The sequence below is a fragment of the Nicrophorus vespilloides genome, unplaced genomic scaffold, assembly GCF_001412225.1.
Source record: "Nicrophorus vespilloides isolate i.1.1-1 unplaced genomic scaffold, Nicve_v1.0, whole genome shotgun sequence".
Classification (NCBI taxonomy): domain Eukaryota; kingdom Metazoa; phylum Arthropoda; class Insecta; order Coleoptera; family Silphidae; genus Nicrophorus; species Nicrophorus vespilloides.
The window spans coordinates 76,451-100,529 of NW_017099706.1; the positions used below are offsets into that span (position 1 = coordinate 76,451).

Sequence of the window (24,079 nt, forward strand, 5' to 3'; positions counted from 1 at the left end):
TCAATTAGGTGTAGTAACTGCATCTATTAGAACTTTGCTACGTGACCATCAAATATTAATGTATATTGTTTTACGACTTTTTCTCTGTTCTAGTTAAGAAATTTAAATAATTTTAAAACTTATTTTTATAAATAAGCGACATCTATTCAAGAAATATAAATGTAAACATAATATTTAATTTTATTCTTTTACAAATTGGAATGTTAATGGTATACAGATGTATACTGGAATGTTATTGGAATATTTGATTATTACTAATTTAATATGTGGAATTTCCAATATGAATAAGTATTGTCTGGAAATGGATGACAGCAGTATCAAATAAATAGGTTAAGTTGATGTTTACGTTTAGATACGTAAACAAAGTGAATTGTGATTAAAAATAATGTAAAATGTTACCGGGAATTGGACTGTTTGGCACAGGTCCAATAGTGAAAGCACTGGTTCCGATTCTACGAGAGAATGGCTTCAAAATCGAAGCCATCTGGAGCAGGACTTCGGCGGAGGCTCAGGAGGCTGCCAAGGAATTGAAAATCCCATTTCACACCAACAAAATTGACGATGTGCTGCTGAGGAAGGACGTGGATCTGATATTTGTTCTGTGCTCGCCGAACCTTCACGCACAGATATCCGTAAAGGCATTAGGAATTGGCAAACATGTTGTCTGTGATAGACCAGCCGGTCTGAACCAGGAGGATGCCCTGAAGATGGTCAGGGCAGGCCAGTACTACCCAACACTGATTTCCATTGTGAATCACTCATTCAGATTTCTGCCTGCGTTCACACACATGAAGCAGGCAATCGAGGAGAATTATATGGGAGCAAATATAACTCTAATCGACATTAGGATCCAAACTGGAAAATTGTTTCCAGATATTAACAGTTATGATTGGAGGTGCGATGATATGATGGGTGGAGGCACTTTGAATCTAATTGGAAGCCATGTTGTGGACCTGGTGACATTCTTGACCGGTCATTTAGCAAAGAAGGTGCATGGTGTGGTGAGGACTTTCACCAAAACAACCAAAGCGATTAATGGTATTCGGCAAATCTCTGCCCCAGATTTCTGCACCTTCCAAATGGAATTGAACAAGGGAATTTTGGTTGTTGCCACCATCAACAGCCATACATCTGGTGATAATTTCTCTCTGGAGGTGAATATTTGTGGAGAGGAAGGACAGTTGATTGTGCAAGGTGGCAATTTGCTGGGAAGAAAAGATAATTCCAAAGAGGAAGTTTTATATTTGGATACTGATGAGACAGATTGCTGTTCAAGCAGTGTTCTGCCAATGCCTTATGCAAAGGGATTGAATAAAATGGTTGCATCTCTAAAGGAGGCTTTTTCTCCAGTGAAAGAGAAAGCTGGTTGGATTAAGGAATCTGTATGCTCTGCAGCTGGATTCGAGGATGGTCTTTACGTGCAAGCGGTTTTGAGCGCCATCAGGGAATCGTCTCAGACCAGACAATGGGTCACTATCGACATCATCACGGAACAACCGGATAGCAATGCAATTCTGAGCGCAGCCGTTAGAAGAACTGCAATTTCTTCGATTTCTTAAGAAAACTATTTACGCTTTTGCATGAAATAAGCGATCAAAAGTATATAACTTTTGAGTCGACGCCCATTCAAGTATTATTCACCTTCAGTTTGGTGCTGCCAGCTACAGCGATGCGAAGCAACCCTCCACTACTCTCTAAAATATCTGATATTTAATACATACTTATAGTCCAAATAAAGTTTCATTTTATTTATTATTCAATTGCTCCATTTAATTTCTCCATGTATTTTTTTTTTCTATGTTGTTGCTGCGTGTTCTGATCTGTTGTTTGCCAAACATAAAATGAAACATAATTTATCTTACTATTTATAACAATAATAGAATATAACAAAAAGATATGTTTTGTTGTTGAATAAATGCTTTATCTTAATTAGGTAGATTAGTAATTAAAAATCAACGATGAAATGGCGACGGGTGTTAATATGTATAACATAGAATATATAGAAAGAAGTAAAAAGATGATAAATAAGACAAAACTTAGTTTTCCTTAATTTAAATTCATGAAAAAAAATCTATATTGAACGAAAGCAAGAAAAAAAATAAAATTAAAAAAATATGTAAAGCAAATTCCCAGTTAGCAAGTTCGTGTATAGGCCTGTACGTTTGCATCGTTCGTAGTTTAACCATCGAGGTTATCCAACAAACGATGTAAACTGATGGGATGCAACACAGGGCCTTAGTTGATGAGGCCCTTGGCCTTGAAGAGATCGCGCATCAAACTTTTCAAACATTTAATTTCCCGCTGCAGATCTACGACGTTGCCCTCCAGTTGGGTTTTCGTGTCCAGCAGCCCTTTTTCTTCACCTAAAATCTCCTCCACTTCCGCTTTCTTCTTCAGACGGTACCGGGTGGCCGCGTTCTTGTTCTGCTCCTTCTTCCTGAACTTTTTCTCCTCACCGTTCCTGGAGTACGGCTTGATCTTGTCACGCCCCGATCCAGATTTCTTCGTAAATCCTGAACCCTCCGTGGACCATTCCGGATCGTCGGAAGAGGAATCGCCGTAGTTGCTGCAGCTACTGCTGCTCGGCGAGGATGGAACCATAGTTTCCACCCTGGACCGGACCAGCTCTTCCACGAAAGCCAGTTCGTGGTTGACATTGGTTTGGGGTGTGTTGGGAGATGGGTATTCCAAAGGAACGTTCTGCACTTTCAGACCCACCACTTGGTAGGTGTGATCGGATGATGGTGTTGCTAATGTCCCGCCGGCCGGCTGAAGAATTATCAGCGACGGCTGCGGACTTTGAGGAGGTGTCAAAGATCCATTGTTGTTCACGGAATCGAAGACGTTCTGGAACTCCGTCAGCAGGGACTGTGTCGACTGATTGGAGTAAACCGGCTCCTGCTGCTGCAGAGAAACATGTTGTTGATGGTGTGCGTGATGGTGGTGGAACGACGACTTTTCCATAGGTTGTGATTCCTCGTACATTGGCAGCATCTTGTCATCGTCCATCCAGTAGGATGAAAAAGCATCTAGAAAAAAAGGCAACAAACAAACATTGTTTACTCAACGCTACAACGGATGGATAGAAATCAATAATATAATGTATTCGCGCGTATGAGAATGTGAAAGTGAACAGAACAACAAAATACACCTACTTCAAGGACGTTCGAGATATATTTTTCAATTATTTAAAAACTCCTTACATTTATGCAATGCGACAATATAGTAGATAGTTGTTGTTGTTATTGATTCTACTTTATTTTATTTTTATTTTTTCATTTAGGCTGAAATTGTACACAATTATTATACGCCAGCTTTTCCAATTTCCGAGGCGTGGGTTTTACATAAATATGTTATGAGAGAGAGAATACGCAATGCACAACCTTTGGCCCAGATAAAATGGCATAAATTTGTTGCTAATTGGAACAAAATATATCAATCGCGAAAAAATTCCATCGTAGCCTCAATTAAATGCGATAAAACTGATAAAATATTTAGATGAAATTAATTAATTCTATTTATTTTCTTCTTTCTTTCATCTGTTTATTTGTTTTTGCATGACAAGACGTAACTTCTTGCCAATATTTCTAATGCTATTTCAAAAACTTTCCCCAATTGATAAATTCAGCATCGACACTTGGAATGTGTCGTACTTTCACCAAAACAACAACGAATTCGCGTAATATCAATTTTCTGCTCCTTAAACACAATCACGCAACGCGATTTTCCAATATCAGTGTATAATGATCACAGCGAATATTTGTCTCGATAAACAATTAACCCAATCAGCTGCACAGCATTGGTAATTGAGCAATAATACGCCAATACATAAGTTAATAATATCAAGGATATGCAACGTGTTTTCTCTTTTCTTCTTTTTAATTAACATTCTAATATAAGAGACACGGAAATCCCCTACGCATTCATAAATTCGTACGAAATATGCACACATTTGGGTTTTACTACGATCGAGAAAATTACATATCAAATTATAAAAAAATAAATAGTAAAAACATTCACTTTTCGGGTCATCGACTGTCTAGATAAAATGATTCACGAATTAGTATGAATTGGATTTGCTCTAGTATAGACAAGATACTATACAGTTTGATCATCATAATTATATGAAATGTTTGCACGACTTTGTTGTTACGTGCATGCATTAGAATTATTAAATCTACAATATTTATTAAACAATAAAACATATCTATAATATGTTGAAGCAATTGCCGTAATTGTTTACATATATCAAATATCCTGCAATACTCTTACTGAGCTTTTATGTAATCTCAATATGTTCGTAAACAACGGATCACTCAAAATGGTCGTAAAATCACCATTGACATAAGAATTTTACTCTTTTTTTTAATCGTCAAGGTAATGACTCTTTGATTTTTCAGGTCACAACGTAATCAAACGCAAAGTTCAAAGATGGGTCGGGTCACATAATCGATGAAGATGAACAAAACATCATCCAAACAAACTTCACACCTTGATGCTTCAAAATAATTCATAGTCGTACACTGACCCCTATAGATTATAACAACATTTACTAGACATCAGATTATGATAAGAAATCTTGTAACAAGTTTTTCAGATAACGGTTAAAAGACGATTTGGTTATTACTTTTTACAGTAATCTTAACATTATTTCAAGACTCTATGGATTTAAAATAAAGTGATCGCCAAGTGCAATTGTAAAACCAGTTCATGATGAATGTAATTGCTGCTTGCAATACAAACGGACCAACGTTTGCTTCTAGTTCGATTACGATTTCATGCGTTTAAATTGATACGCATTGACCTCATCCCACTTGAGTGCCTTCAACCTCTTGTTGCAAGCAAGTCGTCGCATTTCGAACAACATTACCAAAATAAAAAAAAAGGCGCTCCTGCAAACACGGACAATCATAAAAATAAAACTGAATAGAAATATGAAAACCGTGAAATATTCCAAATAGGATACAAAAAAATATTTATCATTGATAAGGCAAGCTATCTTCTTATTTGTAAATGTTATTGGTTCGAATTCCAAAAATAAGACTAAAAATATCTCTTGTTTACACCTATGCCATCGCCCCGCGCTTCTATTGTCACAAGCAGTTTCATTGTGTGCGCCTTTGATGCATTCTGAAAATAATTCTTTCAGTTTGAAACTCAAAGTACAATTGATATCTGGTATATGTGACCTCGATGATTACAGTATCTAAATACATTATGTGATTTTCCCCATCCACTCGATTCAACTTTAACTAAATGATCAGAAGAGAAACAGGCGAAAAGCAACAAATTATAACAATAATTCGAATTAACGCAACAACATCGATTTGCCGAAAACGAGTTGAGCGAATTGAATCTGAGGAGAGAAATAGAGAATGTTCAATGTAGCGAGAAGGAAAATCACATTAGCAACAAAAAAAAAACTAGTTTTACACATACATTATATATTCTCGGATGTCCTTGCGCTTATTAATGCTGTATTATACTAATATTTTCTTCGTCGCACTTCTAGCCTGTGCAAACTCTTACAGCACAAGTACGAATTGGCCGCCGCCGCCGCCGCAGATGATTGACAATTTAATGTTGAATGTGCATAATGAGGGTGTGAATAGCGAGTGATGAGTTTCACCTACCATAACAAGAGACCATTGTTAATTAACGATAATATATATAATATATATTTATATTTATATAGAGCGAACACACTAAACGTGATTAGAGTACGGAAGAATAGTTCGGTATATCAAATAACAGGGGGTTGATGTCTCTTTCGGAGCAAAAATGTAATAATATGTATGATATTAATTTTTGCTTCGGGGGTGCGCGATCCTGTGCCTGAGGTTTTCAGCGTCTCTTCACGAGCTTCTGGGAGTTGAATACAATTTCTCGATTCCAGGTATAGTGATATGTGAACGTCATACTATACGGATTGCCGTTGTAGATCATTGGTACCGACCATCGAGGAAATCGGGTCAAAGAATTTGAGGGAATAATGGTCACGTTTAATTCGCGATCGGCGAACACGAAAGAAGGAATAACAGCAGCAACAGTAGTAGTTGTAGTAGCAGAACTCGCGGGAGCTGTTGATCAAAACTTGGGGAAACTTGTGATGCGATGAATTGACGACGAACGGCGCACTCTCGGAACGCGCCGACTTGCGGTAACACAGAAACAACGTAGACTGTCTTGCTGTCGAAGAATGTTCTCGCTCTAAGCATACACAAGTAGTCGCCCTCCCCACTAATCTATCAAGGATAAGACTGATATGACCATACATACATACACTCGCACACACAAACTGCGTTTGATCACTTTTTCTTTTCTTTATTGTTGTTATTATTATTATTGAAGATCCGACCGAGGAGTGTCAAAGGTCATATCAATACGAACGCGTACGCATACATATTGTTTTCCAAAAAAAAAGACGCGTTAATTGCTTTCGATTCAGTACCCAATTGATCCAATAAACTGTCACCACTTTTGAAACATTCAAACCCCTTTCATATAAACAGCAACAAAAGTACATCCGTACATTGCACATTTAAAACCAACCAAGAACCATAATTTAGCAATGTTCTGTTTCTGTTATTGGCAATAGAATGTAAGAGATTCTGAACTTTGGACCATTTGTAACCGGTTTATTCCATGTGGATTTTCGATAAGGAACTCCCAAAAACCTTCGAGGCTGCTGTTACAGTTACAGCCTCGGTGAAGGGTTCTTTACGTTAATATGTCTTCCGATACACGCGTCTGGTTCGTGTCTGCCATTCGCGCTTCTGAATATTTTAAAACTTTGCGTTGGCTGCGTTCATTTCAATCTGTTCGTAACAGAAAAAAAACGTCAACTATAATTGCGACCTAGACATGAGCATAATCAACGTGACAACGTGTGTCTAGCCGAGCAGAACAAGGGCGACTCCACCTAGACATTCGCAATGTTTCTTTGTTGTGACTAGACATGATCTAATCGCTCAATCAATCCACACTATTCATAAACAACTAACCCTTTTTAGGAGACGCAGCTCAAAGTATGCAATTCGCATTAACATTAATTGGAGGCTACAACAGACCATTACATAATTGTCCAGACGACGGAAACAGCTAACTTATTTGTTGCGTTAATTTATTGAAAAATATTAATTAAAACGCAGTTTACCCTTTCCATTCGCGCCCATATATATGCTAATCTGTCGACTAATAATAGAAAATCTCAATTTGCCTTCCCGTTTTCTTCCTTGGCCACTCGATAATGCATATGCAATTTGCAAATAGGTGTCTGAAAGAAACAGGTTTTCAAGAAAAATCAGGCAAGGCTTTTACTTTCTCGAAAGACGAAAGGAAATGTGCGAGAGAATTACAAAAAAAAAAACCTGAAAGATTCCGCCTCCACATCCTTTTAGAATTATCAGGACTTATCGCAGTGTTAAGGCGATCTCCGTGGAAGAGGTCATCGGAGAAATCCTTGGCCACCGAATCTAATGTTTTATTTTTATATTTGCATGTTTGTTTTTGTTTAGTTTGGATATTATTTTTCTACGATTTTTGATGCATCTGAATGTGAAGACCCACCTTCGTTTCCATTGATAAATTCATCTAGATCTTCGAGATTATCAAGATTTTCCAGGATCTCGGTGACGATCTCGAACTTGTTCTTGTGACTCGCTTCATCGTTCAATTCTACTTCCGTCCAATATAGATCTTCCGAGCACAGTGTCGCATCCTCAGCATTGGTGAGAGGAGGCGACAACGGCTCGAGTTTCCACTCCAGCGTAACTGATTCCATCATCGTTTTTGCGATTTTGGAGATGCAAACTGGATATGAAGAGTGTTGATAGGTAATAGCGTGTGTTGTTGTTGATGATGATGTGGGATGTTTCTTGTAGAGGGATGGTTATGTTGGGCGAGATAGCAGCGCCGAATTGCTCGTTGAGCGCCATGATGGCTCTGCAAAAGAGAAAGAAAAACATTCATTAGAACCAACAAAATGAAGAAATATCCTACTAATTAAAGTAATTATTATATAAGTATAATAATTATATATCATATCATACTTTATTGATATATGATGAGTATAGTATAAATTGGTAGACATTGTTATGTCAATCATCGAGCCACACTTCCTACTTATTATATACACATCATTTCGTAATCTTCGGTCGTCATAGTCAAGTTTGACATTGTCACATCCTTTTTCCTATATAAATTTCTAAAAATTTAGATACTTTTTAAATAAATCAACTTTATATAACTTTTCAAAGAAGTTTCCGTAACTAATTACAAGACAAATATTTCAAATAATTACTTGTATAGTCCCAAATCGCTAATAATAATTATTTTCTTTCATTAATTTAGTCCAGAGGTTCCCAAACTTGTTTGTGTCGTAGACCCCTTGCCATGTTTTCGGTTTTCGGTAAGTAGGGGGACCTGATATTGATTTTTTTTGTATATTTCTAACTGTAGTGAAGTTTAGTGTTAAAAACTTAAAGTAAAAACACATGTTAAGTTTTATACATAAATTAAAACTACTCAAATTGTATCTGTTATATAAAATATAGGTAACATAAAATAAACTAAGCAATAAGTAAATGTTTTTAGTGAGAAGGATGAACCTGATGCATTAATAATAAATTGTCAACATTTGGCGTAAATTTTGTAAGGTTTAATCTTAAATCTCCTCGTCTAATGATGTCCAGTCTGTTTCTTTTTGTCGTTAGGAGATTGGTAACAGCGCTGAACCCCCTTTCCACTAGTTATGACGATGGAAAGGAAATTAAAAAATTTCCTCGCTATATTCCATAATACGGGATAAGTAACCGAACGGGTATGTTGTTTTGCAGCCAGAATTGATGATATCCGTTTTTAAACTAAAACTTAAGTTCTTCGTTTGTACTTAGTTCAATCAGTTCCTCTTGTATTATGACATTCGTTTCTTCTATGTCACCATATGGGTTAATTATCCGCGGTGGTATTACCATAGTCAAAACGTCCTCAAACCTAGTATCAAAATCTGAATAGAGGGCATTTAAATGTTGAACGTAGGTTGTTGAAACGTCGTCTTCCTGGCAGTTTGTCTGTGACAAATTGGGGAACTGGGAAAATTAGCCCCGTCCAATATTTTGTTTCATTAGTTTAACACTGAAGAAACGCTGATAAGATGGACTTTGTTTTAATCAAATTTATTTTTATCTTTAGTATCCGGAAATTCTACAATAGTCTCAAAAAGTGCAAAAAATCTTGTCAAACATAAGCCTTTCGACAGCCAGCGTACTTCAGTGTGAAGGAGTAATTGATGAAAGTATTCAACGCATTGCTTCGGATTTGGTTTACTCCATCAATGACTAATTTGACCACTTTGGGAATCACTGATTTAGTCTATAAAATCCGCACTTATTCAGAAAATTAATTAAAAAAAAATAAGAATCACATTGATATCAATTTTAAACAATAATGTATTAACATCTTCCCCTTTACACTTTTGTTGACTTCAAGAGTTTCTGTGAAAGAAATACCTGAACAGTGGTAAATAATTACTTAGCAATACGTGTTGTTTTTCTCGTACTTATATTCCATAGATTTGGACATTTATCACAGTAATGTTTATATTCGTATACTACTAATATTAGGACAGACATAAAGCAGTCAATAATAACATTTTGTACTATTATAATTATTTAAACATGAATTTACTTGAAGTTTTTCTGTATATATTTGCTACTAGTCATATTGAATTATCTTTGAGTTTATGCATATGCAAACATCATAAAACCATTAAAAAAAATATATATCCTATTGTTATTTTACTTTACTTATACAACTGTTTTCCCCCATCAAAATATTCCAACGGATTTAATTATTTACAGTTAACTGTGTAACTGTTTCTCTAGACAACACAATTTATAAATATAAGTTATCTATAATCTGTTTTTAATATTGTTTTCTGCTTTCCAATTGGATCGTATCGACCCTTTCAAGAGATATTCCATCTTATATCGCTTAATTATAGGCAACATCATAAACAGCGAACGTCACAATGCAATCAAACAAAATTGCCTGGAATTTAATATGGCGTTTGCATATGTTACGAAAACAAGAAATGAGCCTATTAAAAGATTGGAATTTATCGATTCAAACGAAAATAACTATTAAGCAAATTTCTTTGCGATCCCAATAAAATTGCGTAACAATTTTTTTTTATCGGCGATCTTCGCTCGCTTCCTGTATTTCCGTGACCTTTTAAATATGTATGCGAGATATTTTCGAGCACACAACACAACGTGAATTCGTCTTTATCTAATCCAAATGCCGCCATCCGTATACGAAAACAAATGCAAGTCAAAATATTTATGCATCTTGTTGTGCAGACGTGATACCGAGGATCGCGAAACGACTTTCCAATTGTGGAAATGGAATTGAGGCGGCGTTAAAATAAAATAAAAATCTGTTCGATAATAATAATTTTGTGCACGTTGAGCATTACGGTATTTGCGAACGTCACGTTTCAGTTCCTGGAAAAGCTGTAGCATGTAAAAGAAAAAGAGTAGGGCTAAAGTGGAGTAACATATTGGTATTGAAAAATTTTCGTTTCTGCAACTAATACATTTTCTTTTGGAAACGTTTGTTGGTTCATGTTGTGGAAAATTCCTGCCGCCAAATGTTTGCCACATGAAGATAGGTCACGACAATGAATCATCTTGAAAGATGCCATAATTGGTTTTAGTGTTTTTGTGGAGGCAAAAGTCTAGGAAACAAGTAAAAGTTTGATAACTTACTCCATGTTTCCTTGGTTGTGGGGCACACGCAGGTGTGCGGGCGTTTTGGGTCGCTAGTACGACATTGCAGCGGATTTAGCACCGGAGATAATAGAAACGAAACACTTTAAGAACAGTTCAATGGAAGAATGACAGAAGTGACAGGTTGAAGGAAGGGACGCACGCTAGTTGCGCATGACGTAAGCCGAACTGCGCACGCGCGTAACGTATTGGTGGCTAACTTTTGAAATGGATCGTCGAAAAAATCCGACTTTCACGTTACTAAACCTCGCTTTTTTCTAGGGCAGGTGAAGCAACTCGCCTCCAAACACCAATTACAGATATTACATGTACAACTCTTTGCCGTTGAATAACTTTACGCAATCTAATTGTGCGGGAAATTTGAAAATCAAATGCTCGCTGATTTGCGTCTTACGTAAACCTGGGATACGCGTGTTTATTTTCACTCTCTTTTTTTTTGTTGTTGTTGTTGTCAATGTTGACAAGCCTTATCATTTCAACACCTCTTGCGAATGAAGATATTCGTTAAGGTCTGCTTTTCGATGGTAATACATTAAATTCGTCGTTGATAGCAGAAGAAATAATATAAATCTGCAAAATGGGGATGAACATGCTTGCTGCTAAGAAGGTCAAGCTTCATGGCATGAAGGATGAGAGGTGGACAGCAAAGGATCACCTCTCGCAGTACAAAGGGTTGACCAAATTATTCCGTAAGTCTCATATCCTTACAAAAAAAAAACAGAAATTAAATTATAAACTATGAACGATCAACAACAGTAAAATCTATAGATTCAATTCGTTTTCAAGTCAGTTGAAAACCTATTCATCCGTATGCGCGTCTCGTCGTTGGAGAAACTCGAGCATCGATGCTATAATTATAAATTTCGAAACATCCTTTCAACATCAGCTTCGGGGCACACATTTTTTGTTGTATTTAGAAACTATTATTTATATTAGTATATCATTACAATCAGTAAATTCTTTCTTATGAATCTATTATATATACCCTAGACATAATTAATACAATTCGTAGCTAAAATTACCTAAGAAAGATATTACAAGTTGATACTGGTATATCAATATGTGCAGGTTTTTACAAGTTCAAAATGTATTGCGATCACAAAGCGAATGCCTGCATCCTACAATTTACACAATTTTATAAACATATATAATTTTTTTTTTACTTCATAGGTACTTTTATAAATAATGTATATGTATTTATATTATAAGATAGTATAATGTAAGTAAATAGGTACTGTCAGTGTATGTTGAGATCCCCATTTTCATTTCATGGACCCCAAATTTTTTTTTTGCTGACGTAGACCCCTTGCAGGTTTTCATAGACCCCTGGTGGTCGATATAGACCACTTTGGGAATCACTGGTTTAGATCAAAGCATGCTTGTTAATATTAATTTATATTTGCTTGCAAAATTTTACTAGTAAAAATTTGACTGCAATAAAACTTTTTTTTTTCGATTATATTGAGCATCAGCGATTCATTAATCTAACGATGCATTCATTAGATGTTGAAATTATCTAGTTTCGAATAGATTATCAACAATTTTAAGAAATATGTATATATGCTTATTGATTACGATATAGAAAAAAAAACGTAATAATTTTGTAATTGAATGTTCGTTAGTAATTGAAATATATTACGCTGTATAAACGAAACGATATCTTAGATAGACATACAAATTGATTTGCTCTTTTTCCTTTTCTTATACGTCTTGTAGAAAGAGATAGGAAAATAATTGACTATGATAAATTGCTGGCAAAGAAGAAGCACGTCAAAGAGTTGCTGCAGCTGCAAAAGGACATCAACCAGAACAGATCGGATTTGGAGAATGCGATGACTGGCGATCGGCAGCGAATTCGTAATATTTTAGCAGAAGACAGAAAACTGCAATTGGCTTATCAAGAGCTCCACATCAATGTATTATTATTGATATGTTATTGTAGTGATATAATATTTTCTTATTTTTTTCTTTTGTTAAGAACATTATAAATCACATTTATCAAGACAACTTCTCGAAACGGAAGTATCTGGACGTGTTGAAGTACAAACTGAAACTGAAGATGGAAGAGTTGATCAAATTCCGGGTAAAACAAAAACAGCGCGTCAATTTTGCTGTGTCTGTGTCTATATGGACTTGTTATTTAGTTGGAGGAAGGTGATTTGGAAAACAGGATCAAGTACGAGGTGAGCGACAAGATTCCCATCGAGGTTCAAGTGGGAATCGTCACGGGAAAAGTTCAAGATATGATCCTGAAAAAGGAAGCTGCGATTACAGTGAGGAACACGTACAGAATATTGGTGGATATCATGAAGCAGGTCATTTCGTTGTAATTACTTATAAAGATCAATTGAAGAGCAGTCGAGTTTTTAGGATGCTATATACTACGACGCAGTGCTGAATAGTTTGCAGGAAGATGGCAGAGCTCAAGGGAAGTGCATTTACCAGACCACGATTCTCGGCCAATTGGCTACAGAATACTTGGACGACAGACGCACTGAATTCCAAACTCTGCAGGAAACCGTTAAGAAAGACTTGCACCACAGGAATAAGAAATTGCACGATGTCAGGGAACAGGTGGAAGACACCACTAAAAGTCTGAGGGGATTGGTTAGAAGGGACGTGAGTTTTCTTAACTTTAGTTTCGTCTGGTAAGTGAAAATGCTCTATATTATTTTCAGAGCGATTTAACTGTGACTACGCTTCCTCCATCTACGAGTTTCACAGATCTGCAGAAGAGTATAGGAGAGATTGAAGTCGTGCTCAGCTCGCTCCAAGATATGACGATGGTGTCAAATTTCGATTGCATATTTCCTTGGTGAATTGTGTAAATTTAAAAAGTGGACGTTTATTATAATAATCATGTTGTACAGTATGGAGGAACAGGCTAGACAAAGGGATCGTTTGAAGCAGCTGGTGTTAAAGAATGAGGATGACAAGAATACATTATTGAAACGCAAGAATCACGCAGAATTAATTGCGACCGATTTAACGAACACCATGAACGATTCTACGATGGAGTAAATTATTATTTTTACACCTATCAATGAAATCTAAGTTAATGATATTTGCTCTTGCAGATATAAGGACCGAAAGAAGGTTCTCGCTACGGAAATTTCAACCGTCAGATTGAAGAAAACCGAAATTGATGAGAACATCCAGAAGCGAGGTGGTCTCCTTCTGAATATCAGAAAGGTGCTGCAGCAAATGAAAGAGATGACAGACAAAATAGGTAGTGATGTAAAGAAAATGAAAACCGTCGACATCAACGATGCGCTGCACAAATCGTTATCTACGCCGAACGTTCTAGTGCCACAAATCGAAGAAGATGGTAATCTTGACCGCTCTCAACTGTAGAATTGTCAATTTACGTTTACCAATTATCAATTTCAGGACATAAATTAATCAAAATCATCGAAAACAAAGTCTCGATACTCATGAGGGCCGCACCGGAGAGCGAGAAGTTCAATCCGCAGGATGCGCAAGAGGCGTACAATAAATTGATCATCAGAACGTGCAGATTGCTGGAGTTCTCGCAACAGGCAGTAGAAGGTACGCGGAACGGTTTCAAAACTGATCCTTCTATGTCGAGTTTAACGTTTCTCTTTGTTTTTAGCTGATTTCTTCGAGGGATTATCGTTTGAAGATAATCTGATCCCAACGAACGAATTCATTAAAGCCCAGAGCAAGGAAATAGTCGCATCCGCTGCCCGAACAGAAATTGTGTAAATTTTCAATTAATCACAGAGATAATAAAATTAATTTCTATTGTATGATAATACTTTAGTTGATTCATCAGACATAACAAATATATTTTTGTATAAATCTTATAAAAAGTTTAAGAAACACTGGTATGATGAGCAAATAAAATAAACAAATATTGTTATTGGGTTGCCTATCATTAAATTGTTGACTATAGGATCGTCAAAGAATTAACCTCTTGTACATAGAAAATATTTGAAAATGCCTCAAGGAAGAAAAAAGGTACCATTTAGTGGTAAAGCAAAGAAGGAACAGTTGAAAACAAAAAGGAATAAGAAACAAGGTAAACTTTAATGATGTAATTCTTTAAAGATTTTTCTAGATCTTTTTAATGTTTTAGGGAGTAGTCAAAATTATCTTGTAAAACCTCACAACTCTGATGGGGATGACAGTGATGATGGTAAAGTTCAGAAAGTAAATGCACAGCCGGGCAGGTCTGGCAGGAATGTGAACAGGTACAATCTGAAGTTCTACAGGGAAACAGATGCTGAGATTAAGGAGCGCAAGGAACTGGCTATGAAAAGTCTGGAAATGCACAATGACTTGGAGATTAATGTGCATGATTATTTTCCTGAAGATTTTGATTTTCCAAAGAGACCTTCCTGGAATTTTGATATGTCAAGAGAAGCATTGGATGCGAGAGAGAACAGATACTTCACTGAATATGTTACTGAACTGGATAACAAGTATGGATGGAAGGAGATGAGTTTCTTTGAACTCAATTTGGAAACCTGGAGGCAACTGTGGAGGGTCCTGGAAATGTCTGATGTTATTCTGATCATTGTTGATATTCGTTTTCCTGCTCTGATGTTTCCACCTTCACTTTATAACTATGTCACCAAAACTTTGAATAAGCAGATGATTTTAGTTATGAATAAGATAGACCTGGCGCCAACTCCATTGGTCGTCGCTTGGAGGAATTACTTTATAAAAAATTATCCTCAATTGAAAGTCGTCTTGTTCACCACATTGCCGCAGTATAATCTAGTTGGAAAGTTGTCCGATAAAGCTGGTACGTTCTTCTAATTGACCATATGTTCTGCGAAAATACATTGTAGTCGGTTATTATAGGACTGCAAATTCGTCATAAGAAGGGCAAGGTCCGCATGGCAACTGAAGGCACCAAATTGTTACTGGAGGCATGTAAGGAAATCGTTGAAGACCAAGTGGATTTGAGATCTTGGGAGGAGAAGATTAAGGAAGAATCGACGTACACGACTGACGATGTTTCTGAATTGATCGTTGAGGAAACTATCGAAACGAAATCCGTGGACACGCAGTTCTATCAGCACGAGAGATTCAATAATGGCATTTTAACAATCGGTTGCGTGGGTCAACCGAATGTTGGAAAATCGTCTGTGATGAACGCCATCATGGGCAAGAAAGTTGTATCCGTATCGAAGACGCCCGGTCACACCAAGCATTTCCAAACGATATTTTTAACACCGAATGTCCGCTTGTGCGACTGTCCGGGCCTGGTGTTTCCTTCCAAGGTTCCGAAAGTACTGCAGATCATTATGGGCAGCTTCCCGATCGCTCAACTCAGAGAACCATTCACCACAATCAAATATTTAGCGGAGAGAATGGACATGCCGAAATTGCTGAGAATCGCGCACCCTGAAAACGATGATACTTGGTCAGCGATGGATGTATGCGATGGTTGGGCAAAGAGATGTGGATACGTAACGGCCAGGTCCGGAAGACTCGATTCGTACAGAGCAGCAAACAGCTTGCTTAGAATGACCCTTGATGGAAAGATTTGTCTTTGCTTAACACCACCGAATTACGAATCGGAAAAAGGTAATTATCATATTAATTCATTGACATGTTTAACTAATGCAAATTTGTGTTTCAAGATGTTTGGGAAAAACATGAAGATGTGGAAATGGTGAATTGGATCAAGGCAATTGTAGATGATGATGATGATAAAAAACAAGATCGTCCTTTAGAAAAAGTCGCGGAAAGTTGCAGTGATGAAGATGCTTTTAAAGATAGCGATGAAGAACGGGATGAATATGATGATGACTCTTCAGATGGAGAACAAGTTTTAGCATCCAATAAATTCTCAGCGCTCAATGATGCGAATTGATTTGGGTTTGGTTGTTAAATAAAGAAATGCTCATGTTAATAACGTATATTACTTTGAAATAATGCAACACAATTAATCGAACATCTGAAGCAAACACCATCAGACAGACTAGATTTCAACGATACATCGACGTTTGCTATATAACAATATGCCTAAGTGCAATTAAACTTGTCCAATCGTTAATCTTCCAACAATATCTGAGCGAAACATTAAAATTCATGAATAATGTATAAATTTACATATAATACATTCACGTGGGGTGCCCGTTTGCGAGCTAAAATTATTTACTTAAATCGATCACAAAATTAAAAAATGTACCTACGCCCGATTCAAAGAAGCTGTACATCATCATACGAAACTTAACAGATACCTTCCTCTTCGTCGTCTTCATGAATAGGCGCTTCTCCGGCAGCAGCTTGATCACCTTGTTCCTCCTACAAAATCCAAATCAAATTTATCTATATGGTAAGTATGAAAGTAGTAGGGACTTACATGACCAGATGTATCCTCCTTATCGATGTTTACGGTTTCGGGAGCTTTCACCGGTGCCCGCGTTTCCTCTGGTAAGGGCATGTCGCGTGCGAGAATTGCGTACTCGATGTCCATGAATTTGATGAAAGGATTGCCGAGCGCCCGCTTTGCTTGATCACGGTCTTCCTCATCGTAAGCAGTCAACAGGCTCTCGAGGCACTGCACTTCGGGTGCTTCGCAGCAGTTCCCCCATTCCTTGAAAGCTTTCTCGGCGGCAACCACGTCTCCTCGCGCCAACTGCACTAAAACTAAGGCAACGGCCAGTCTACCTATTGCTTGGTACGCCTCGCTTTGCTGGTGCAGACCCATCTCGCGTCGGATGGCGTCCGCGGCGAGGTCGTACTCCTGCAATTTGACGTGGATCCTGGCGACCTTGCTCATATATTCGGCGGCTTGTCGGGTACTATCTTGGATGATGGATATTTCTGCCGCCTGCTGGAACAAACTCAGTGCATCCTTGAGATGTTTCTGCTCCAGGATCTTCGCCGCTTTTTCCAATGACGACGATGCGGATTCAGCGTTTCCCCCCGTCTGATATAAGTTAGCTGCCTGCTTGGCCATCGAGGCTACATTTCCCAAGTCGCTCAATTCCTTGCAAACCAGTATTGCTTGGTCAAGGGCTTTCGCCGCGTAAAATCCACTGAAAATGATTGAAAACACAATTAATAATTACAATTTTATATGGACAAAGTAAAAAAAAGAATCTATAATAAAATATTGAGAAAATTGTATTGTCTTCCCAAAATATTATAGACTTTGAAAGAAATGCCTCTTCTAAAAGTCTTTGTTCTTCATATTGATTTTTAATAAAGCATACACTTTAAAATCCATGACTCACTAGGACATATCTGTACTAATAGGTCAATATGCAAAAACAAAAAATAGAAACATATTTATTGATCAATGAAATTTCAATTTATAACTGAATTAATTGAAAATAATTCTATTGAATTTCAACCTAGTCATATAAGAACATATTGAGTGAAGCAACCCATAAGAAAATTAGTACTTAAAAATAATAGTTTATGTTAAAACAATGAACTCACTTCTTATTCTGCTTGTGACAATTTGATGCTTTCAAAAGACAGTCCCGACATTGCTCAAAAGATTTGGCAATCCTGAAGCATGTGGCTAGAACATTAAAGCACTTTCAGTACACAAACAACTAACTTATTGTTGATCAGACAATAGTGTGCATACCAGCTTTGTTGTATTCATCTGCAGCTTCATCGAAATCGGGCCGCCACTTGAGCAACGAAGTTTTCAGGCTGCAACGTAAATTCGTTAAATAAATCACCCAACATTAAAATTATAAATCAATCCCTGATTACCATTTCTCTGCTGATTTAATGTGTTCCAGACCTTCTTCAATCTTTTTATTCGCCGACATGATTACACCAACAATTACACTTTTGACACTTCACAGGTGTTTACCTTCACTACTTTATTGATATACGCGAAACCACTGCAAGTAGGCGGGGCCGAAAGTTTTGCACTAGTAATTACTTTTTTTTTTTAAACCGAATTCACAGATTCACTACGTTTTAACAATTACAATCACTTCTAAGATCAGCTTTGATTCGATCCAGATCTTGGTCAGATCAGTGTATTCATTGATTGGACAAGCAGCGATTGGATATATGTTATGATTGTATGTTTGGTTGCATACGTCAAACAAAAGGTCCATTCAGCTTTCGATTCCATTCATTTGTGCATTCATTCAAAATTTCGTTCGTTTATTAATTATCAATGAGCAATAAATTCTTGAAAAACAATTATCTAAGTTTATTAACTGTTGATTGAAGATGCACAAATTAGAAAAGAGCAGAAAGTCATGAAAGAAGATGAATTAATTGTCGTTTTATGGTTTGCAAAAGTCAGACATAAATCAAAATAAACCAGAACTATTAGTATCATTTTTTAGAAAGAATACATTTAAAGCTTCAATTTTGGATTAACTATGCAATAACAATTTCTGAACAATTCGAAGGCGTTCAGAACAGTTCTGAATCTGCAACGCTAGAACAGATTGTCTGCAACACAAAATATCAGTTTTTACATTCATTCACTTGAGTTTTTCAGAAAATGTACGTGCTTTTCGATATTAACAATTATATCTCGTTAAATATCATAGACCTTGAAGGAATGACCACTCCTAAAAGCCTTTGTCCTATATATTGATTCATAATAATGCACACCCTTCAAAATCCATGCCAAAACTTATTACCTTCATATGCATTATATACTAGATACAAAACATTTATCAACTAATTTAATAAGACTTATTACTGTACAAAAACAATATGCAAACCATTATTTGAACCACCAAGTCTTGAGGTTGTAACACAAAAATAGTCAACAAAGCTCTGCACTCAACAAAGATCAATCTAATTATTTAATTATGTATTTTCAATTACTAAATTGTATACCATTACTTATTAGAATTAAATAATTATCCATTATGTAAAATTTAAAATAATTCATTTAAATGTTACAAAATGTCTTACACTAGTTACTTATTAGAATTATTTCTATTGTAATCATTGAAATATATTTGATGATGCTGGTATTTTCAATGATCGCTCATGATAAACTGGTTGCTTGCTATCATAAAAATACATAGTAAACAAAGCACGTTACTAGCTTCGTGCCAGTATGTATTTCATTCAAACATTGTCTGCGTTTTTTGGTGGGAAACTATTCAATACAAATAGATATTGCTGTTGATCGCAACAGAGTGCAAACTACAATTTGAGATGGCAGAAAAACTGGAGGACTTAAATTTGCCACAGGCTTCCGTCCTGAAAATTATCAAGGGAAGCGTACCAGATAACGTTAATATTGGCAAAGATGTGAAATCTGCCCTATCCAAGGCTGCCTCAATGTTTATCCTGTACATAACCACACACAGTTCGCAAATTGCACAAGAAGCAAACAGGAAGACCTTAACTGCCCAGGACGTGCTGGACGCTCTGAAGGAGGCAGAGTTTGATAACTTTATTGAACCATTGAGCAATTCATTGAAAAGTATGTATTATATTTTATTTCTTATCTGTTCTAACATGCCCACTTCATCAGTGCTTCTCTTTAAAACAACAAATAAGTAAAATTACTATTAAATAGATTCAGCTAACATCCTATTTAACTTAATCTATTTTCATGGTAATGTAATTTTCCATAGTAGGATCATGTTAACACTTGCCATTTAGTTTTGTTATTGTCCTATTACAATTACTAATACTGTATCAAGAATATGTTGTAACTAATTTGCTTATAGATATGTTAGGAATGTTTTTTATCAACAATTTCTAATTTTTGTTGTTGTTTAATTTGCACAGGACTGAAAGAGACAAAGATTAAAAAGGACAACAAACCCAAGAAAGATGATGAAGAGGAAATGGAGGAGGACTGTGATTGAAGCAACCATCTGTTATATAGATATATTTTAAGATTCAGATAAGCTGTTAATTTATGAATTGTCGTCTTTTATTATTTTATATAATTAAATATTATTGTAGTTCGCAACAAAATATTGAATATAATATCACACTGCAAAAATACTTGTATCATTTTTTGAGTAAGGCCACGCACGCACGCACGCAAAATGTGTAAAGAGGGGGGTAAATAACAGGTGGCACAGTAACGATAAATTTAAAGCTTCGAAGAGATCCGTTCTGCAAAGTCAATCGACGCGGATTTTCTTTTCGATGGCGGCCCTGCACATCGGGCATTCGTTCAGAGGCAGCGAGCAGTCCGTGCAGCAGCAGAAGTGTCCACATGGAACGTAGATGATCTCGCACTGAACAAAAAATTAATAGATTTTTCTAAATTGTTTATGCTCGTTTTTCTTACCTTATTGTCCAAACAAACAACGCATTCGGTTGTAGAAAAGCATTGTGTTGTCTCTACTGGAGGAGCGCTAGCTTCGGAGGTTTGAAGAGTAGGGGCTGTCGGTATAAGTAGTTCTGGATATACGAGTTGCACAGTCCTGAAATTTTCGAAAGCTCGCAGAATGTTCTGACGGTCTGCAGCACTAGAAATGCCGATGTTCTTCAATTCCTCCTCAGTTACATGCACCAATTTGTCTGCAACACATTTTTTTTATAAACGAAATTAAAATAATAATAAAGCATTTAAATAGAAGACCTTCACTTGTTGACCATTTAGCCAACAAAGGCAGGTAATGAATGCATCCAGCAATATTGAGAGCTTCAATCAAGGATGGATTCAATTTCCTCTGAAATTCGGCTATGCTATCTGGCATTCTGCAAAATACGAATCATATAAACATCTTTCAATTACAGATAAATTAACTGTCCAACCTATCAAGTAATTGCTGGTATTGTATTAACCAAAAGTCTTCAGCTTGCTCTTTTTTATCTTCCAAAGATTGCAGTGTTTCGAGCAACTGAGATCTCCTAACGCCTTGCTGCTCCAACAAATCCATTAAAAGAATCGATAAATTTATTCGCTTCTCCGCCAAATCGTTCTAAAATCACGTTTTTTTTACATTAATCCTAATATTTATGTTAAGTTAAATGAGCTAACCAACTGATGATTTAACTCCAATTTCCTTCTCTTCATCTCGATAACTGTTAAAGACGCCAACTGTGATTCGATCAATTTCACCTGCTGCACCAAACTCCAACTCCGAGCATCGCTTCTCTCGAGGAGCGCGGCTACTGCGACCCTCTGCAATACGCTGTCTTCTAGCAATTTCTGCGACAACTCTTGGCTTTTAGTGTCTTGCGAATGCAGCAAGTCGCCTAGCCTTGAATCAGATTTCATTTCCCTACAACAACAAAATAAACGCGTTTAAATTAATGTCTTCGCTAAGAAATGCGATTTTGTAACTGTTCCAAGATGCTTCTCGAAGTCTCGCAACGGTATTCATCGAACTGCATAAACTTAACAGTCTCCTGTTTCAGAATCTCTTCCATGGCGTCGAGGATTTCGGTCTTGCATAAGTTATCGTTATATTTGTTCGCGGCTTCGATCAACTTCTCTTGCTCTATCCGCTCCTGCTCCAGAAGTAGACCCAAAGGTTCTTTGGTCATTTGCAATAAATTGTTAATAGCAATATCTGAATTCATTTCGACTGAAAAACGAATCGGTTAGTTGATAAATCTAATATTACAATTAATTTATAGATTATACCTTCTTGAAGTTGCTCTATTAACTTAAATCGCTCAATATCCTTGACCTGCTGGATTTTATCCAACGACTCATCGAGTTGATTCTGTTGCAATCGGATATCGTCCAACAACTAAATTCGAGGAAATAGCAATATTTAGGGTGAGTTTATTCAATTGAAGAATGATGATGATTACCTTCACTTTGTTGATTTTCATCGAGTTCGCCAATTCGAATTCCTGTTGCATCATAATCTCGTTATGTTTCTCAATGGCGAGAAACTCTTCCTTCTTTTGCTCCTAAAATATAATAACAAATCATTAACTAGATAATGTATTATTATTTAGAAGATAATAGTAGAATTATACATTTTTACCAGCATGCTTCACTACTGAAATAAATAATGATAACATAAGTGTTTCTGATCAGAAATGAACAGAAATAATAACAAAAAATTAGACATGCCTTTATCTTTTCAATCTCCCATATTTTTGCCTAAAAACAAACAGAAAAAGCTAAAATTAAAAACGTAGCATGATGAATGGTATATATATTTATATCTATAAACAATAACTGATTTGTTCATGATAATAATGAAGCAATTACTGTGAATAACGTCAAATCTGTGATTTACCTCAATGTTGGAGTATGGAACATATTCTTCAGTTATGCAAGCATCAGTATCATCAGTAGGTGAATATTCATAATTATTATCTGAAATCTATGTGCTTAACAAGTTCATTATTCTTACAGTATCATTTATATTACCATCACAAACATATTTAACAACAACATCAACACCTTGTTCAGCAATATCCTTTGGTGGATATTGGAAACCATCTGCATCAAAATACAACTGTCTGAGGTGCTGCAATTTACCAAATGACCTGGGCAGTTCCTTGAGTTTCTTGTTTCCTTGCAAATCAAGCAGTCTTAGTTTGTTCAAATTGCCAGTTTCACGAGGTAATTCAGTTAGCAAATTATTGGACACATTCAGTACTATTAAATTGAGTAGCTGGCAAATTGTTGAAGGCAATTTCTTAATTTGATTGTTTTGAATATAAAGTTCCTGCAGATCATAGAGCCATCAAAGATTGTAAAATATCTAACTATAGCCGGAGTTTACCTTAAGATTAGTTAATAATTGAATTTCTTCAGGCAGATGAGTAAAGGCATTGTTGTTTAATGAAAGTACTTGCAGGATGTGCAAATCCCTCAGATTTCCACCACCGCTCAGTGAGGTCAAATTATTGAAGGACATGTTGAGCTGCTCCTTCAGGAATACCCTGCACAGTGAGTAAATGCCGGATGGGACATTGTTCACACTGCAGTCTGAAATATCAAAGACAGGCTCCGGATTTTCTCTTGCCTAAAAACAATACAGTTTGCTCAATTTACACTGCATCAATCAAAATTGTCTTCTATCTATGTTTACCAAGTAAAGCTTATGTTCTAGCTTGGCTTTGTTCTCCTTCTTACCCCATCGGAACATGCTTTTAATATTGTTTTTGTCAGTATATTTCAATAGATTATAGAAATAAATCACATATTTCAAAAGGCACCTAAATCTTACAAGTTAATATACAACGAATGGCAGTTAAATACAAAACACCACTCCTTCGTTAAAATACATTATTTGTTTTGACCGATTTGTCAAATGACTGCTGCAGTCATCGCAGTTTAACTTGATTATTGATTACAATTGGTAACTTTTGAAGAACAATATTGCTGCCAACATACAATTGTTCTTGTCTTTCTTGTTTATAATGGGCAACTT

The 24,079-nt window shown here is 36.3% G+C and overlaps 7 protein-coding genes across 9 annotated transcripts; 4 read left to right on the forward strand and 3 right to left on the reverse strand.

The window, feature by feature from the left end:
* Window positions 1-252: 252 nt before the first annotated feature.
* Window positions 253-1,996, forward strand: LOC108565294 (glucose-fructose oxidoreductase domain-containing protein 2). The gene has a single exon (XM_017924675.1). The coding sequence runs from the start codon at window positions 393-395 to the stop codon at window positions 1,557-1,559; it is 1,167 nt and encodes a 388-aa protein (XP_017780164.1). The 5' UTR covers window positions 253-392; the 3' UTR covers window positions 1,560-1,996.
* On the reverse strand, window positions 1,734-10,923 carry LOC108565295 (activating transcription factor of chaperone). Of its 2 annotated transcripts, XM_017924677.1 has the most exons (3): window positions 10,770-10,923; window positions 7,570-7,944; window positions 1,734-3,029 (listed from the first exon to the last, which is right to left on the reverse strand). In XM_017924677.1, exons 2-3 carry the CDS (start codon window positions 7,784-7,786, stop codon window positions 2,236-2,238), a joined length of 1,011 nt encoding a protein of 336 aa, XP_017780166.1. In that variant the 5' UTR covers window positions 7,787-7,944; window positions 10,770-10,923; the 3' UTR covers window positions 1,734-2,235. The 2 variants fall into 2 exon arrangements, with proteins under 2 accessions (XP_017780166.1, XP_017780167.1); XM_017924678.1 differs by lacking the exons at window positions 7,570-7,944; window positions 10,770-10,923 and adding an exon at window positions 5,634-6,192.
* Window positions 10,924-11,194: 271 nt separating this feature from the next.
* LOC108565293 (myosin-11-like) lies at window positions 11,195-14,579 on the forward strand. The gene is made up of 10 exons (XM_017924674.1): window positions 11,195-11,479; window positions 12,507-12,706; window positions 12,769-12,873; window positions 12,935-13,105; window positions 13,161-13,409; window positions 13,469-13,605; window positions 13,661-13,807; window positions 13,868-14,118; window positions 14,181-14,339; window positions 14,404-14,579. The coding sequence occupies exons 1-10, from the start codon at window positions 11,368-11,370 to the stop codon at window positions 14,514-14,516; spliced, it is 1,644 nt and encodes a 547-aa protein (XP_017780163.1). The 5' UTR covers window positions 11,195-11,367; the 3' UTR covers window positions 14,517-14,579.
* A 114-nt stretch (window positions 14,580-14,693) lies between these two features.
* LOC108565300 (guanine nucleotide-binding protein-like 1) lies at window positions 14,694-16,657 on the forward strand. Its single transcript, XM_017924687.1, has 4 exons — window positions 14,694-14,832; window positions 14,890-15,561; window positions 15,621-16,349; window positions 16,406-16,657. The coding sequence occupies exons 1-4, from the start codon at window positions 14,751-14,753 to the stop codon at window positions 16,636-16,638; spliced, it is 1,716 nt and encodes a 571-aa protein (XP_017780176.1). The 5' UTR covers window positions 14,694-14,750; the 3' UTR covers window positions 16,639-16,657.
* Window positions 16,658-16,977: 320 nt separating this feature from the next.
* On the reverse strand, window positions 16,978-18,846 carry LOC108565301 (gamma-soluble NSF attachment protein-like). Its single transcript, XM_017924688.1, has 5 exons — window positions 18,501-18,846; window positions 18,370-18,437; window positions 18,216-18,300; window positions 17,131-17,809; window positions 16,978-17,072 (listed from the first exon to the last, which is right to left on the reverse strand). Exons 1-5 carry the CDS (start codon window positions 18,557-18,559, stop codon window positions 16,998-17,000), a joined length of 966 nt encoding a protein of 321 aa, XP_017780177.1. The 5' UTR covers window positions 18,560-18,846; the 3' UTR covers window positions 16,978-16,997.
* A 976-nt stretch (window positions 18,847-19,822) lies between these two features.
* On the forward strand, window positions 19,823-20,638 carry LOC108565303 (DNA polymerase epsilon subunit 3). Its single transcript, XM_017924691.1, has 2 exons — window positions 19,823-20,196; window positions 20,508-20,638. The coding sequence occupies exons 1-2, from the start codon at window positions 19,926-19,928 to the stop codon at window positions 20,585-20,587; spliced, it is 351 nt and encodes a 116-aa protein (XP_017780180.1). The 5' UTR covers window positions 19,823-19,925; the 3' UTR covers window positions 20,588-20,638.
* Window positions 20,639-20,827: 189 nt separating this feature from the next.
* On the reverse strand, window positions 20,828-24,015 carry LOC108565302 (E3 ubiquitin-protein ligase LRSAM1-like). Of its 2 annotated transcripts, XM_017924689.1 has the most exons (13): window positions 23,738-24,015; window positions 23,429-23,671; window positions 23,071-23,371; window positions 22,937-23,016; window positions 22,768-22,797; window positions 22,500-22,601; window positions 22,327-22,435; window positions 22,024-22,267; window positions 21,718-21,961; window positions 21,492-21,658; window positions 21,316-21,434; window positions 21,022-21,254; window positions 20,828-20,968 (listed from the first exon to the last, which is right to left on the reverse strand). In XM_017924689.1, exons 1-13 carry the CDS (start codon window positions 23,792-23,794, stop codon window positions 20,852-20,854), a joined length of 2,046 nt encoding a protein of 681 aa, XP_017780178.1. In that variant the 5' UTR covers window positions 23,795-24,015; the 3' UTR covers window positions 20,828-20,851. The 2 variants fall into 2 exon arrangements, with proteins under 2 accessions (XP_017780178.1, XP_017780179.1); XM_017924690.1 differs by lacking the exon at window positions 22,768-22,797.
* Between the last annotated feature and the right edge of the window lie 64 nt (window positions 24,016-24,079).

What these genes read in the sequence shown, in the direction of transcription:
- LOC108565303 (XM_017924691.1), top strand. Translation starts at nt 19,926, where the DNA reads ATGGCAGAAAAACTGGAGGACTTAAATTTGCCACAGGCTTCCGTCCTG. An exon ending in ATTGAGCAATTCATTGAAAA is followed by an intron (nt 20,197 to 20,507) that starts GTATGTATTATA and finishes TAATTTGCACAG; the next exon opens with GACTGAAAGAGACAAAGATT.
- LOC108565301 (XM_017924688.1), bottom strand. Translation starts at nt 18,559, where the DNA reads ATGTCGGCGAATAAAAAGATTGAAGAAGGTCTGGAACACATTAAATCA. An exon ending in TGTCACAAGCAGAATAAGAA is followed by an intron (nt 17,810 to 18,215) that starts GTGAGTTCATTG and finishes AATCATTTTCAG; the next exon opens with TGGATTTTACGCGGCGAAAG. An exon ending in AGGAGGATACATCTGGTCAT is followed by an intron (nt 17,073 to 17,130) that starts GTAAGTCCCTAC and finishes TGGATTTTGTAG; the next exon opens with GAGGAACAAGGTGATCAAGC.
- LOC108565294 (XM_017924675.1), top strand. Translation starts at nt 393, where the DNA reads ATGTTACCGGGAATTGGACTGTTTGGCACAGGTCCAATAGTGAAAGCA.
- LOC108565302 (XM_017924689.1), bottom strand. Translation starts at nt 23,794, where the DNA reads ATGTTCCGATGGGGTAAGAAGGAGAACAAAGCCAAGCTAGAACATAAG. An exon ending in AATAGAGCAACTTCAAGAAG is followed by an intron (nt 22,268 to 22,326) that starts GTATAATCTATA and finishes TTCGTTTTTCAG; the next exon opens with TCGAAATGAATTCAGATATT. An exon ending in TAAATGGTCAACAAGTGAAG is followed by an intron (nt 21,255 to 21,315) that starts GTCTTCTATTTA and finishes AATGTGTTGCAG; the next exon opens with ACAAATTGGTGCATGTAACT.
- LOC108565293 (XM_017924674.1), top strand. Translation starts at nt 11,368, where the DNA reads ATGGGGATGAACATGCTTGCTGCTAAGAAGGTCAAGCTTCATGGCATG. An exon ending in ATCAAGAGCTCCACATCAAT is followed by an intron (nt 12,707 to 12,768) that starts GTATTATTATTG and finishes TCTTTTGTTAAG; the next exon opens with AACATTATAAATCACATTTA. An exon ending in TGGTGGATATCATGAAGCAG is followed by an intron (nt 13,106 to 13,160) that starts GTCATTTCGTTG and finishes TCGAGTTTTTAG; the next exon opens with GATGCTATATACTACGACGC.
- LOC108565300 (XM_017924687.1), top strand. Translation starts at nt 14,751, where the DNA reads ATGCCTCAAGGAAGAAAAAAGGTACCATTTAGTGGTAAAGCAAAGAAG. An exon ending in AAAAAGGAATAAGAAACAAG is followed by an intron (nt 14,833 to 14,889) that starts GTAAACTTTAAT and finishes TTAATGTTTTAG; the next exon opens with GGAGTAGTCAAAATTATCTT. An exon ending in GAATTACGAATCGGAAAAAG is followed by an intron (nt 16,350 to 16,405) that starts GTAATTATCATA and finishes TTGTGTTTCAAG; the next exon opens with ATGTTTGGGAAAAACATGAA.
- LOC108565295 (XM_017924677.1), bottom strand. Translation starts at nt 7,786, where the DNA reads ATGATGGAATCAGTTACGCTGGAGTGGAAACTCGAGCCGTTGTCGCCT. An exon ending in ATTTATCAATGGAAACGAAG is followed by an intron (nt 3,030 to 7,569) that starts GTGGGTCTTCAC and finishes CTTTTTTTCTAG; the next exon opens with ATGCTTTTTCATCCTACTGG.